This window comes from Mustelus asterias, chromosome 31 (assembly GCF_964213995.1).
Source record: "Mustelus asterias chromosome 31, sMusAst1.hap1.1, whole genome shotgun sequence".
Lineage (NCBI taxonomy): Eukaryota > Metazoa > Chordata > Chondrichthyes > Carcharhiniformes > Triakidae > Mustelus > Mustelus asterias.
Genome location: NC_135831.1, coordinates 4,054,524 through 4,068,251, shown reverse-complemented (window position 1 = coordinate 4,068,251; position 13,728 = coordinate 4,054,524). Strand labels below are relative to the sequence as shown.

Genomic DNA, 13,728 nt, shown 5'->3' with positions numbered 1-13,728 from the left:
TGATGATGCCTAACACCCGTCAATGTGACGGCAATAATCATACCATATTAAATCCCCGGTCTAAGGCAGACTCAACTGTTCAATCAGGTGATGTGATCACCTTATCTATTTAATCTCCAGCCGTCTCAGACAACAGCTTACATTAACATATCTGGCAGGAGAACAGCGATGACCTCTGGCGTGAAAAATGACCACCGAAACGAGATGGGTGAGTTACCAAAAGTAACCCACAGGTGGGCTTTGGTTCGACGAATGTGCCAGCATTGGCTTTGAGCAAAGTGTGGGAGCAGCACTCAAACAAGATTCCAACTCGGACAGAAAGAGCGAGAGAAACAAAGCAGAAAAATAAGTTCTGGCGATCTCAGAATGCCAACGGAAAAGATAAAGCTTATTTTATTAAAGTTTATTTATCACAAGTAAGGCTTACATTAACACCGCAATGAAGTTACTGTGAAAATCCCCCAGTCGCCACACTCCGGCGCCTGTTCGGGTAACACTGAGGGCGAATTTAGCACGGCCAATGCGCCCTAACCCGCAGGTCTTTAGACACTAAGGGGCAATTTAGCATGGCCAATCCACCTAACCTGCACATCTTTGGGCACTAACGGGTAATTTAGCATGGCCATACCACCTCACTTGCACATCTCTGGACACTGAGGGACAATTTAGCATGGCCAATCCACCTAACCTGCACATCTTGGGACTGTGGGAGGAAACCGGAGCACCCGGAGGAAACCCACGCAGACACGGTGGGGGAGAACATGCAGACTCCGCACAGGCAGTGACCCAAGCCAGGAATTGAACCATGGTCCCTGGCGCTGTGAGGCAGCAGCGCTAACCACTGTGCCGCCCTAATAATGGTTTGATTGGTGCTCCCCCACCCCAAAAAGCCAAGCAGCTGGCGAAAGCACTTGTCAAACTCGATTTTAATCTCTCAAAATGGTGGCATCAGAGATGGAAGTGTGGCCACAATCAAACCATGCGCCGTGGAGAAAGGCTCAACCCTGGTGCGAAGCAGAGATTAGAAAACGTGCTCTCTGGTTACGTAACATCACAGAACATTTATTGTAGCGAGGCTGGGATTTTCACTTTAGGTGCGACAACATCGAACGGTTTAAAAATCACAAACCCCCGAGCTGCTTTAATCATGGAATCCCTACAGTGCAGAGGAAGCCCTTCGACCCAACGAGCCTGCACTGACAACAATGCCACTCAGGCCCCCAGCCCCCTAACCCCGCGCATTTACCCTGCTAATCCCACTAAGGGGCAATTTAGCACGGCCAATCCACCTAACGTGCACATCTTTGGACACTAAGGGGCAATTTAGCACGGCCAATCCACCTAACCTGCACATCTTTGGATACTAAGGGGCAATTTAGCATGGCCAATCCACCTAACCTGCACATCTTTGGACACTAAGGGGCAATTTAGCACGGCCAATCCACCTAACCTGCACATCTTTGGACACCATGGGGCAATTTAGCATGGCCAATCCACCTAACCTACACACCTTTGGTCACTAAGGAGCAATTTAGCACGGCCGATCCTACTAACCTACACAAGCGCATGGGATTGGGGGAGGTGTATTGAGATGGATAGAAAACTGGTTGGCAGAGAGGAAACAAAGAGTAGGAATTAATGGGTGCTTTTCAAATTGGCAGGCAGTAACTAGTGGGGTGCCACAGGGATCAGTGCTGGGACCCCAGCTATTCGCAATATATATTAATGATTTGGATGAGGGAACAAAATGTAACATCTCAAAGTTTGCAGATGATACCAAGTTGAGTGGGAGGGTGACCTGTGACAGGGATGCAGAGATCCTTCAGAATGACCTGGACAGATTGGGTGAGTGGGCTAATCAATGGCAGATGCAGTATAATTTGGGTAAATGTGAGGTTATTCAATTTGGAAGCAAAAACAAGAGGGCAGATTGCTACCTGAATGGCTGTAAATTGGGAGAGGGGAGTGTGCAGAGGGACCTGGGTGTCCTTGTGCACCAGTCGCTGAAGGGAAGCATGCAGGTGCAGCAGGTGGTAAAGAAGGTATGTCAGCTTCACTGAGAGAGGTTTCGAGTACAGGAGCAGGGATGTGTTGTTGCAATGATACACGGCCTTGGTGAGGCCACCTAGAATATTGTGTGCAGTTTGGGTCCCCTTCTCTGAGGAAGGATGTTCTTGCTCTGGAGGGAGTGCAGCCAAGGTTTACCCGGCTGATTCCGGGGATGGCGGGACTGATGCATGAGGAGAGATTGACCAGGTTAGGATTGTTTTCACTGGAGTTCAGACGAATGAGGGGGAATCTCATAGAGACTTATAAAATTCTAACAGGACGAGACAGGGTAGAGGATGTTCCCGATGGTGGGTGGAGTCCAGAACCAGGGGATCACAGTCTGAGGATTCAGGGTAGACCATTTAGGGTGGAGGTGAGGAGACATTTCTTCACCCAAAGAGTGGTGAGCCTGTGGAATCCATTACCACAGGAAGTAGTTGGTGCCAAAACATTGAATGTATTCAAGAGGCGGCTGGGTATAGCACTTGGGGTGAATGGGATCAAAGGTTATGGGGGGAAAGCAGGATCAGCCATGATGGTGATGAATGGCGGGGCAGGCTCGAAGGGCCGAATGGCCTCCTCCTATGTTTCTTTCCTGTCAGATCAATGAAAGAGAGAGAGAGAGTCCTTAAAAAACTGGGTTGTCGCATTTCCAGTCCAAAAATAATCAGTTAGTTGCCATGGCTCTGCCGAAGCACCCAGGGCATTTTAGACTACCTGGGCACACTTATAGTCAAGATAGAAAGCAGAAGTTACAGTGTGAGAAAGAGGAGCTCACATAGAAACCGAGAACCGAGCAAGTCACAGGGGGCACCGACACCAGCCTGAAAGCCCTGTGGATATTCATCCTCTCGGTCACAAAGAATCCGTGTAAAAGTGCCCAAGTAAACACGAGCCGACAAACATCTCATCAGGCTACAGCTGGCATGGTTCAACTTCATTCAAGAAGCGTCGCATTGCGGGGATTACAATGCTGGAGTAAGCCACCAGTAAATTGGAAACGTGTGGGCAGAAAAAGTGACTGAAAAGTGGCCAGATCACCTGACAAAGCCACAGATTCACCAACACGCTTTGCAGAAGCATTCGTACCAGCTCAACGCAGCCTGGCCTATACTCAACGGTGCGAAAAGACTTTTAACCACTCATTATCAGGCAGCTGCTTGTGGGAGCTTGCTGTGCACAAAATTGGCTCCCACGTTTTTCCTACATTACAACAGTGACTACACTCCTCAAAGGCTTCAGCACCCTTCAACCGTGCTGTATGAAAGGCAAGTGTCATCTTTTCAAACCACAAGAGAAGAAAAGGACGTGGCTACGGCTGTGCAATTCTTCTGACAACATTTTCTTAAAAATACAACCGCTTCAAAAGTAAGTCATCCAATTAAAGACTACAGCATAAAAGTAAAGTTTATTTATTAAGTCACAGGTAGGCTTGCATTCACACTGCAATGAAGTTGCTTCGAAAACCAATAACCATGGGAACACCACCACCTTCAGCTCCCTTCCAGGTCACACAGCAGCCTGACTTGGGAATATACCGCCATCCCTTCACTGTCGCTGGGGCAGGATCCTGGGACTCCCTCCCTAACAGCTCTGTTGGTGTACTAACTGATTATGTTTGGACTGGAAATGTGACAACGCAGTTTTTTAAGGACTCTCCTTCATTGATCTGACACAATAGAAACATAGGAGGCCATTCGGCCCTTCGAGCCTGCTCCACCATTCATCACCATCATGGTCGATCGTCCAACTCAATAGCCTAATCCTGCTTTCTCCCCATAACCTTTGATCCCGTTCGCCCCCCAAGTGCTATATCCAGCCGCCTCTTGAATACATTCAATGTTTTGGCATCAACTCCTTCCTGTGGTAATGGATTCCACAGGCTCACCACTCTTTGGGTGAAGAAATGTCTCCTCACCTCCGTCCTAAATGGTCTACCTCAGTGCTTCAACGTGGTGGCTCACCAACTGCTTTCTCAAGGGTAATCAGAGATGGGGAATAAACACTGGCTCAGCCAGCAGCAGCGCACACATCGCATCAGCAAATACGCAAAGGGCGATTGAAACTTCCAAGTTGCTCGAGTTTCAGGTTGGCTGCAATTTCAGCTGCTGAGGAAGCGAGGTGGGAATCTCAGCCTCACAACAAAGAGGTCAACTGAAAAGCTGCCTCCAAAACAAATCCACACCCATTTTCTGGACCGAATACACCTCACGTACGTTGTTACAAAGCACTGACGACTGGTAACTTCAGGAATCGACAGATTACCCAAACCTGGTGATGTTGTTTGAGATTAACAAAACAATAGCAAGGTTTTCTTTCTATATAGAGTAAGGCTCTGCATCAGATACAGCAAAGCCGGTCACTCCCATAAGCGCTACCTCGAGTGCTGCCAGGATCTAACTATAGTCAATTTAAAGTTCCTGGGGTGACGTTATGACCCACTGTAACCAAACTGGTAAAAAAGGTAAAGTCATAGACTTCCCACAGTGCAGGAGGCCACTCGGCCCATCGAGTCTGCACCAACAACAATCCCACCCAGGCCCTATCCCCATAACCCCACGCATTTACCCTTGCTCGTCCCCCGAGCACTAAGAGGCAATTTAGCATGGCCAATCCCCCTAACCTGCACATCTTTGGCCACTAAGGGGCAATTTACCATGGCCAATCCACCTAACCTGCACATCTTTAGACACTAAGGGGCAATTTAGCATGGCCAATCCACCTAACCTGCACATCTTTGGACACTAAGGGGCAATTTAGCATGGCCAATCCACCTAACCTGCACATCTTTAGACACTAAGGGGCAATCTAGCATGGCCAATCCACCTAATCATATCTTTGGACACTAAGGGACAATTTAGCATGGCCAATCCACCTAACCTGCACATCTTTCAGACTGTGGGAGGAAACCGGAGCACCCGGAGGAAACCCACGCAGACACGCGGGAGGATGTGCAAACTCCCCACAGACAGTGACCCAAGGCTGGGAATCGAACCCAGGTCCCTGACGCTGTGAGGCAGCGGCGCTAACCACTGCGCCACCAAGTCGTCATAGTCCCAGATTTAGCATGGCCAATCCACCTAACCTGCACATCTTTAGACACATCGGCTGCTCTTCCCTTTGAGGGGGAGAGCTGACTGGTGGTGATTTCAGTGGATGGTCACCACACCTCGGGCAAGGTTGAGAAGGCGGGCCTTCATTAATACCCCCTCTAACAGTGTGGGAGTTGAACCCGCGCTGTTGGCGTCACCCTGCATCGCGAACCAGCTGACTGGCGCTCTCTTGCATGCTTCTCCAATCCTTTCCAAATTGGAGTAAGAAACAGCAAAGTCAGATTGTCTGTTCTTTGTCACCATAGCCCTTAGGGGCTGCTGGCATTGTCTTCCTTCCATCAGTTGGCGATCTGTAATCAGTGGGATCCCCCCCGCAGGGTTCAGGTCTCGAACCACAACTGCGTACAAACTATATCAATGATGTACAAGCAGGGACAGTGTGTAACAGCAAAATTTGCAGACAATACGAAAATAGTTGGGAAAGCAGGCTGTGACAAGGAGAGAAAAAGTTTACAAATGGATACTGACAGGCTCGGGGAGTGGGCCAGAATCCGGCAGATGGAGTTTAATGTGGATAAATGTGAGGTTATCCAGTTTAGCTGGAAAAATAAAAGGGCAAGTTACCATTTAAATGGGAAACAGATTCAAAAGGCGTCTGTGCAGAGGGATCTGGGTGTCCTTGTGCATGAGTCTCAGAAAGTGGGTATGTAGGTGCAGAATGTTATAAGGAAGGCAGATGGAATCATCAAAGAAACCCTACAGTGCAGGAAGAGGCCATTTGGCCCATCGAGTCTGCACCGACCACAATCCCACCCGGGCCCTACCCCCTTATCCCTACATATTTACCCGCTAATCCCTCTAACCTACGCATCTCAGGACACTAAGGAGCAATTTTAGCATGGCCAATCAACCTAACCCGCACATCTTTGGACTGTGGGAGGAAACCGGAGCACCCGGAGGAAACCCACACAGACACGAGGAGAATGTGCAAACTCCACACAGACAGTGACCCAAGCCGGGAATCAAACCCGGGTCCCTGGAGCTGTGAAGCAGCAGTGCTAACCACTGTGCTACCGTGCCGCACTTATTGCAAAGGGTCTAGTGTATAAAAGTAGAGAAGTGTTGTTACAATTGTATAAGTCTCACAACACCGGGTTAAAGTCCAATAAGTTTATTTGGTAGCACGGGCTTTTGGAGCGCTGCCCGTTCATCAGGTGAGTCACCTGATGAAGGGGCAGCGCTCTGAAAGCTCATTCTACTAAATAAACCTCTTGGACTTTAACCTGGTGCTGTGAGACTTCTTACCGTGCCCACCCCAGTCCATCGCCGGCATCTCCACATCATTACAATTGTATAAGGCACTGGTGAGACCACACTTGGAAGCATTGCGTTCAGTTTTGGTCACCTCCTTTGAGGAAGGGTGGTGGCGGCACTGGAGGCGGTTCACAAGAGGTTCACTGGATTGATTCCAGGTTTGAAGGAGCTGCCGTATAAGGAGCAGTTGAACAGCTTAGGCTTGTACTCGCTGGAGTGCAGAAGAACGAGGGGGGGATTGGATTGAGGTATATTAAAAAATCAATGGGATTGATCAGAGTAAATGTTAACCAAATGTCTAGAACAGTCTAGGTCATAGTTGTAGAGTAAGAGGGGGGAGGGCCAAGGCAGAGATGAGGAGAAGCTACTTCTCACAGAGGGTTGCGAATCTATGGAACTCACTGCCCCAGAAGTGCAGTGGATGCAGAATCAATCAATTTATTCAAGAAAGCGATCGATAAATATTTGATCGAAAGCAGGATAAAGGGCTATGGGGGAAAAGGCAGGGAGGTGGAGTTGGGATGAGATGGAGATCAGCCATGGTGATATAGAACGACGGAGCTGAAGGGCTGAATTGCCGACTCTCACTTCGAATTCCTATGTTTTTTTGGCTTTCTTCAAGCCTCCCCGAGTCACCTTCCCAAGGTTACCCCCCACCCAATCTTTCTTCTTCCTCTCCCAATCGTTGTCAGGACAGAACCATCCAGTCTTCATTTCCCACGTCCCATCTGTCTCTCTCTCTAACTGCACGTAGCAGCGCCTTTTAATTCCTGACGACCTGCTCCCGATTCATCCCGCCGGTTTGGAACTCTGTCCATCCAGCCGATTCTGATTCAAGGCCAGAGAGAAAAAATAATACATCAGCTGGTCGGTCGACTTGCTTTGGGTTCGGGTCACTGCTGACTGCATTAAGATGGCCAGCTGCTGGTCACAGGCCAACAACCCGCAGTCCCTTGCCTGCCCGAGCCCTTGGCACTGTCCTCCGGGTAACCTGGTCCCAGGAATCGAACCCAGACTCCTGGCGCTGTGAAGCAGCAGCGCTGACCACTGTGCCACCGTGCCGCCCCGGTCTATTTATGAGATTGGCCAGCAACCCACCCAACTGACGACTCCTCGCTTCTGCGGAAGTGCGGCCGGCAGGCAGGGAATCGCGTGCCCCGTCCACGTGTACAGAACTGGTGCTGAACATTATTTGTTTGGCCACCTAAAGCAAGAGGCTCAATGTCCCTGGTTATCCTGGCTAATGGGCCAGGGTGAGACATAGAAACAAAGATAGGAGGAGGCGGCCATTCGGCCTTTCGAGCCTGCTCCGCCATTCATCACCAACATGGCTGATCATCCAACTCAATAGCCTAATCCTGCTTTCCCCCCATAACCTTTGATCCCGTTCGCCCCAAGTGCTATATCCAGCCGCCTCTTGAATATATTCAATGTTTTGGCATCAACTACTTCCTGTGGTACTGAATTCCACAGGCTCACCACTCTTTGTGTGAAGAAATGTCTCCTCACCTCCGTCCTAAATGGTCTACCCCGAATCCTCAGACTGTCACCCCTGTTTCTGGACTTCCCCCACCATCGGGAACATCCTCCCTGCATCTACCCTGTCTAGTCCTGTTAGAATTTTATAAGTCTCTGTGAGATTCCCCTCGCATTCGTCTGAACTCCAGTGAAAACAATCGTAACCTGGTCAACCTCTCCTCACACATCAGTCCCGCCATCCCCGGAATCAGCCTGGTAAACCTTCGCTGCACTCCCTCCAGAGCAAGAACATCCTTCCTCAGAAAAGGAGACCAAAACTGCACACAATACTCCAGGTGTGGCCTCAACAAGGCCGTGTATCATTGCAACAACACATCCCTCGCTCCTGTACTCGAAACCTCTCGCAATGAAGGCCAACATACCATTTGCCTTCTTTACCGCCTGCTGCACCTGCATGAGACAGCAGCTATTGGATGAAACAGTACGAAACAGACTGCGAGTTTGTCACGTCCCAAGCTGGCATGCGCAGCTTTACCACATTTCTTTCCAAGACTGCACCCTGCAGACTTTAATTTTAAACCGACTTGCTTTTAAAACACCACTGCAGAATCCTTTAAAAAATTGAAATCGCAAGCGTGGCTGTCAACCAGGTGATAAGGTTCACTGAATGAGGCTTCTTCATTTCCACCAGTAATCCTACATTTTATACAAGCTCTGATAGAGGGTCAACCATGGATAACCAAAGACACATTTAGAGGGGAACTTTATCATTAAAGATCCAGTGATTTTCATGCTGACTGCAGGATTGTATTGCAGAGGGCACGGTGGTTAGCACTGCTGCCTCACAGCGCCAGGGACCCGGGTTCGATTCCCGGCTCGGGGGTCACTGTGTGTGGCGTCTGCACGCTCTCCTCCGCCGTGTCTGCGTGGGTTTCCTCCGGGTGCTCCGGTTTCCTCCCACACTCTGAAAGACGTGCTGGTTAGGGTGCATTGACCCGAACAGGCGCCGGAGTGTGGCGACTAGGGGAATTTCACAGTAACTTCATCGCAATGTTAATGTAAGCCTTACTTGTGACTAATAAACGTAACTTTTCCCAGCTCCCTCGTGCCCCAGCAACGCTCGAATTAAACACAGTCTCCTTGCCCATCATCAACAACCACCCCCCCTGCCCTCCCAAACAGGAATTCACTCTTGCTGGCGATTGGTCCCACACCTATAGTCCCTCCCTGACAGCAAAGTTGTAAGGCTGCATGTTTTCAAGAAGGTGAGGCTATTTAACTGCAGGAGATGTCATAACCAACTTCTCCATCCTATCCTTATCCAACAACAGTAAATACGTCTTTGATAAAACCTTGGATCAAAAGCAAAGTTTATTAGTCACAAGTAGGCTTACATTAACACCGCAGTGAAGTTACTGTGCAAGTCCCCTCGTCGCCACATTCCAGCGCCTGTTCAACGTACCTAACCAGCACTTTTTTTTTTCCAGACTGCTGACACAAGCTCCTTAACAAAGATGCTAATTGCAGACGCTCTTTCTCCACCCCAAACTAACACATGGAAACTTGGGATCACCCTTGCGCGCGCAGCTCAGTGTCCAACTGAAGCAGCAGAAAATGGCGAGCATCGAGGTTCCCGCCAACACCCGGGCAATCCGAACAGGTGTAAAACTGGCTTCAGAGACACGAGGCTGATTTGATACTGGGACGCCCGGCAAGGGCAGCGCAAATAACGCCCCTTTGCCCGCCCCCTGCTCGACAGCGCGAAATTCGGCCACTTGCTCCATTGCATCTACTTACATGTGTCTGCAGTTAATCTGTTAGTTCAAATATTGGTGGGGACAGCGTCTGACCCGAGGTCGAGCGCTGGCAGCCATAGAGACTAGTGCATCAGAAAGCTGTGGCTATCAACTCGGCGTTCCCCTTCCAACTCGTGTCAGGACAGGGTTCCAGCCGCGAATCAAACCTGTAAAAAAGGAAAAAGGTGCAAATGAGTCATGGAAAACAGCACAAAAGCTGGCCAGCCAGCATCCCCCATGCCCCATGAATGAATTTTTAAAAATAAATCAGCGATTCACTGGCCGAATGGATAAGGCGCTGGCCTCCTAAGCCAGGGAGTGTGGGTTCGAGTCCCACCTGGGGCGGTGTTTGTTTTGGGGCGGCGCAGTGGTTAGCACTGCTGCCTCATGGCGCTAGGGACCCGGGTTGGAGTCCCGACTTGGGTCACTGTCTGCGCAGAGTCTGCATGTTCTCCCCGTGGGTTTCCTCCGGGTGCTCCGGTTTCCTCCCACAGTCCAAAGGTGTGCGGGTTAGGTGGACTGGCCCTTGGTGGACTGGACGCACAGTGTCGGCTCCATGTAGCACCCAAAGGATGGACAGATTTGTGGCGCAGCAGGTTAGCACTGCTATCTCACAGCGCCAGGGACCCCGGCTCGGATCACCACCTGCGTGGAGTCTGCACCTTCTCCCTGCGTCTGCGTGGGCTTCCTCCGGACGCTCCGGTTTCCTCCCACAGTCCGAAAGACGTGCTGGTTAGGGTGCATTGGCCGTGCTAAATTCTCCCTCAGTGTCACCCGAATAGGCACCAGAGTGTGGCGACTAGGGGATTTTCACAGTAACTTCATTGCAGTGTTAACTGTAGCAGCCTGTGACTGCTTGAGTAAAATAGAATCATTGGAAGGAAACCAGCAGCAGACAAACATCAGGCCAGAAACACAAGCGCAGCAAGGTGACACAAAAACTGACAGAGAAATTGGCCTAAAAGCAAGGTGTGCTGGGATTACCTCAATCCAAAACAGTCTGCCTGGAGACAGGCCCTTTGCAAGATTTGAGCTTAGACAATTGAAACCCAAAGATGCCCCAGGACATGTCTAAAAGGACAGTTATACACTTCCTGAGGAACAGATTACCACCATATACACGGCACGGACACAGCGAAACAAAAGATTCCACGCACGTTAGACACTGAAACTAGACATCTAGCACACAAACACAAAGGGTCCGCCATCGAAACTCATTCACCCCCATCAAAACCCTTCAACGACGATGTGAGACTAATCACTGAGGGGCCAGATCCTTGGGGGATTCCGGAAGGTAGCCAGACAGGTATAAGAAACCTCAGCTGGCAGCGTTCGAGAGAAGACCAGCTCTCCAGTTTCCCCCAGAAGGGTGTTAGGACACGGCAGCGACATGAGCAGCTCGCCTACAGGCCAGAGAGAGAGAGACAGACGGACTTGTGGGTGCAACATACTGATGGGATCACGGGGATTCGGGGTAAAATACGAATTTCTAAATGATCAATTAGATAGAGAGAGACAGACAGAGAGAGACGGACTTGTGGGTGCAACGTACTGACGGGATCCGGGGTAGCTTATGAATTTCTCAATGATAGAGACGCAAAGACAATAGTTAAAGCTGTAAAACTCAAGTCTTTTACTGTTTGGAATAAAGTTGCGTCTTGGCTATTTACTATTGGTTTGTGTGTGTCGTCATTTTGTTTTGATAAGTGTTTGCGTAAAATCCATTATATACAGTGCTGGTCGAGTGAGTCAGTGGGATATTAAAAATACCCCGGACAACATAATGCAAGCCTATTAGTAACACTAATAAACAAACTAAACGCGATCTACATTTTTAGAACATCTTTTCATGACCTCGAGACATAGGAGCTCGGACAGAAGTAGACAAATTCAGCCCTTTGAGCCTGCTCCGCCATTCAACCATGGCAGATCTCTCCCTGGTCTCAAATCCACCACCCCACCTCTTCCCCGCCTCCCTTTCACCTTTTTTTAAATTAGAAATATATCTATCTCCTTCTTGAAACCATTCAACGATTCAGACCGCGCTACGGGGCAGCGAGTTTCACAGATTCACCCCACCCTCTGCGAGAGGTAGTTCCTCCTCATCGCAGTTTTAAATCTACCGCCTCTCAACCTATACCCTGTGACCTCTTGTTCGAGATTGCCCCGCAAGAGGAAACATTTGGCCCACATTTACTCTATCCTAATGATAGAGCAGTGATAGAATAGTGCTGTACTGTTCTATGTTCTACTCTATCCTATTGAGTTTTAGTTTAGAGCAAATGAATTACTTTTGAAGTGTGGCCACTGGTAGAATGGCAGCTAACTCGTGCAGAGCAAGCTCCCACATGCAGCAATATGATAACGACCGGGCTGTGATGCTGATTGAGGGATAGGTAATGGCTTTAGGACGCCGGGGAGTGTTTTTAATTTCATAGAAAGAAAGAAATCATAGAAAGAAATCATAGAATTTATTAGTTTATTTATTAGTGTCACAAGTGGGCTTACATTAACACTGCAATGAAGTTACTGTGAAAATCCCCTTGTCGCCACACTCCGGCGCCTGTTCGGGTAACACTGAGGGATAATTTAGCACGGCCAATCCCCCCTAACCAAAGGGCGGCACGGTAGCACATGGTTAGCACTGCTGCCTCACAGCGCCAGGGACCCAGGTTCAATTCCCGGTTGGGTCACTGCCTGTGTGGAGTCTGCACATTCTCCCCGTGCCTGCATGGGTCTCCTCCGGGTGCTCTGGTTTCCTCCCACAATCCAAAGATGTGCGGGTTAGCCGTGCTAAATTGACCCTAGGTGTCAGGGGGACTGGCTAGGGTAAATGCATGGGGTTATGGTGATAGGGCTTGGGTGGGATTGGGGAGGCAGCAGTGCTAACCACTGTGCCACCATGTCACCCCACAACTCCCCTACTCTGTGATCCAACAACCATGTAATCTTTTATGTCCACCTCAGAATGGATGCCGTTAAACATCTCACCCTCACGACAGCACTGCAAGTGCCTGCCTTCATTTTGATGCTCAGGTCATGAACCCACAACCATCTGGCTCAAGTGGGGACAGCGCTGCCCACTGAGCCACAACTGACCTTATCGGTACCTCTATGCCCTGGGGAGAGGGAGGGAAATGGAAAAGGTGAGAGCTGGGATGAGGAATCCCCCGCTGTTACTTCGCCCTACTGTTAAAACAACTCCTTCCGCACACACAAGCCAAGCTCGGAAGGCCAATCCCCCCAACACTGACACGGACAAAACATGAACACATCGCCACTGTGACAACGCTGAAGGGATAAAGTTTATTTTCACAGCACTAACAGAGTTTAGGTAGAATTGTTACTTACTTTAATACAGCTATAAATGTTTGTAGAGAATTATACTGATGATCTGATGTCTCACCACCACCTAGAAGAAATAGATCTGTGGAGAGGAAAGGGGGGAAAAGGAAAAAAATGTTAGAAACTGCATCCACTCACAAACAAATGAAATACCATCAGTATAAACCAGCACAATGGTCAGCTCATCATGAGAACTCCTTACTAAACATGCTGTAGACTTTCACCCTCAAGGTGCCAGTACAAGTGTACACGGCTATACAAGTGGCTCATGGTGCTTTAAACAGGTGGCCATTCTCTGCGAGAATGCTAGACCACAATCTCAGTTGGCTATTCAACCGTGATGTGGAGTTGCCGGCGTTGGACTGGGGTGGGCACAGTAAGCAGTCTCACAAACACCAGGTTAAAGTCCAACAGGTTTATTTGGTAGCACGAGCTTTCGGGGCACCGCTCCTTCATCAGGTGAGGACCCTCATAGCCAGGCTAGTTCTATTTTGCCCCAATACCCCAGGCCATTCAGCCCAAATGATCTGTGGTTTATTCTCCACACGTGCCTCAACCAATCCCCATATCCTTCTATTCCTTTCCTCCCTTGTGCGTTTATCCAGCTCCCCCGAGACTATTCACCTGAACAACTCCCTCTGGTAGTGACGCACATCCGCACCGCTCTCTGGGTGAAGAAGTTCCCCCTGAAT

General features: G+C 49.4%; 2 protein-coding genes across 2 annotated transcripts in view; one reads left to right on the top strand and one right to left on the bottom strand.

Moving 5' to 3' along the window:
* LOC144481627 (uncharacterized) overlaps positions 1-13,728 on the top strand; it is a 74,986-nt gene that overhangs the window by 697 nt on the left and 60,561 nt on the right. The window contains exons 2-3 of the mRNA XM_078200763.1: positions 121-208; positions 3,062-3,317. Of these exons, the coding sequence (XP_078056889.1) occupies positions 121-208; positions 3,062-3,317 (344 nt within the window). The remainder of the gene's footprint in view (positions 1-120; positions 209-3,061; positions 3,318-13,728) is intronic.
* The window catches only part of gigyf1a (GRB10 interacting GYF protein 1a), a 136,097-nt gene that overhangs the window by 115,680 nt on the left and 6,689 nt on the right, over positions 1-13,728 (bottom strand). Inside the window, exons 2-3 of the mRNA XM_078200764.1 lie at positions 13,043-13,118; positions 9,693-9,858 (exon numbers count right to left, since the gene is read on the bottom strand). The gene's annotated coding sequence lies outside the window, so the exon portion shown is untranslated. The remainder of the gene's footprint in view (positions 1-9,692; positions 9,859-13,042; positions 13,119-13,728) is intronic.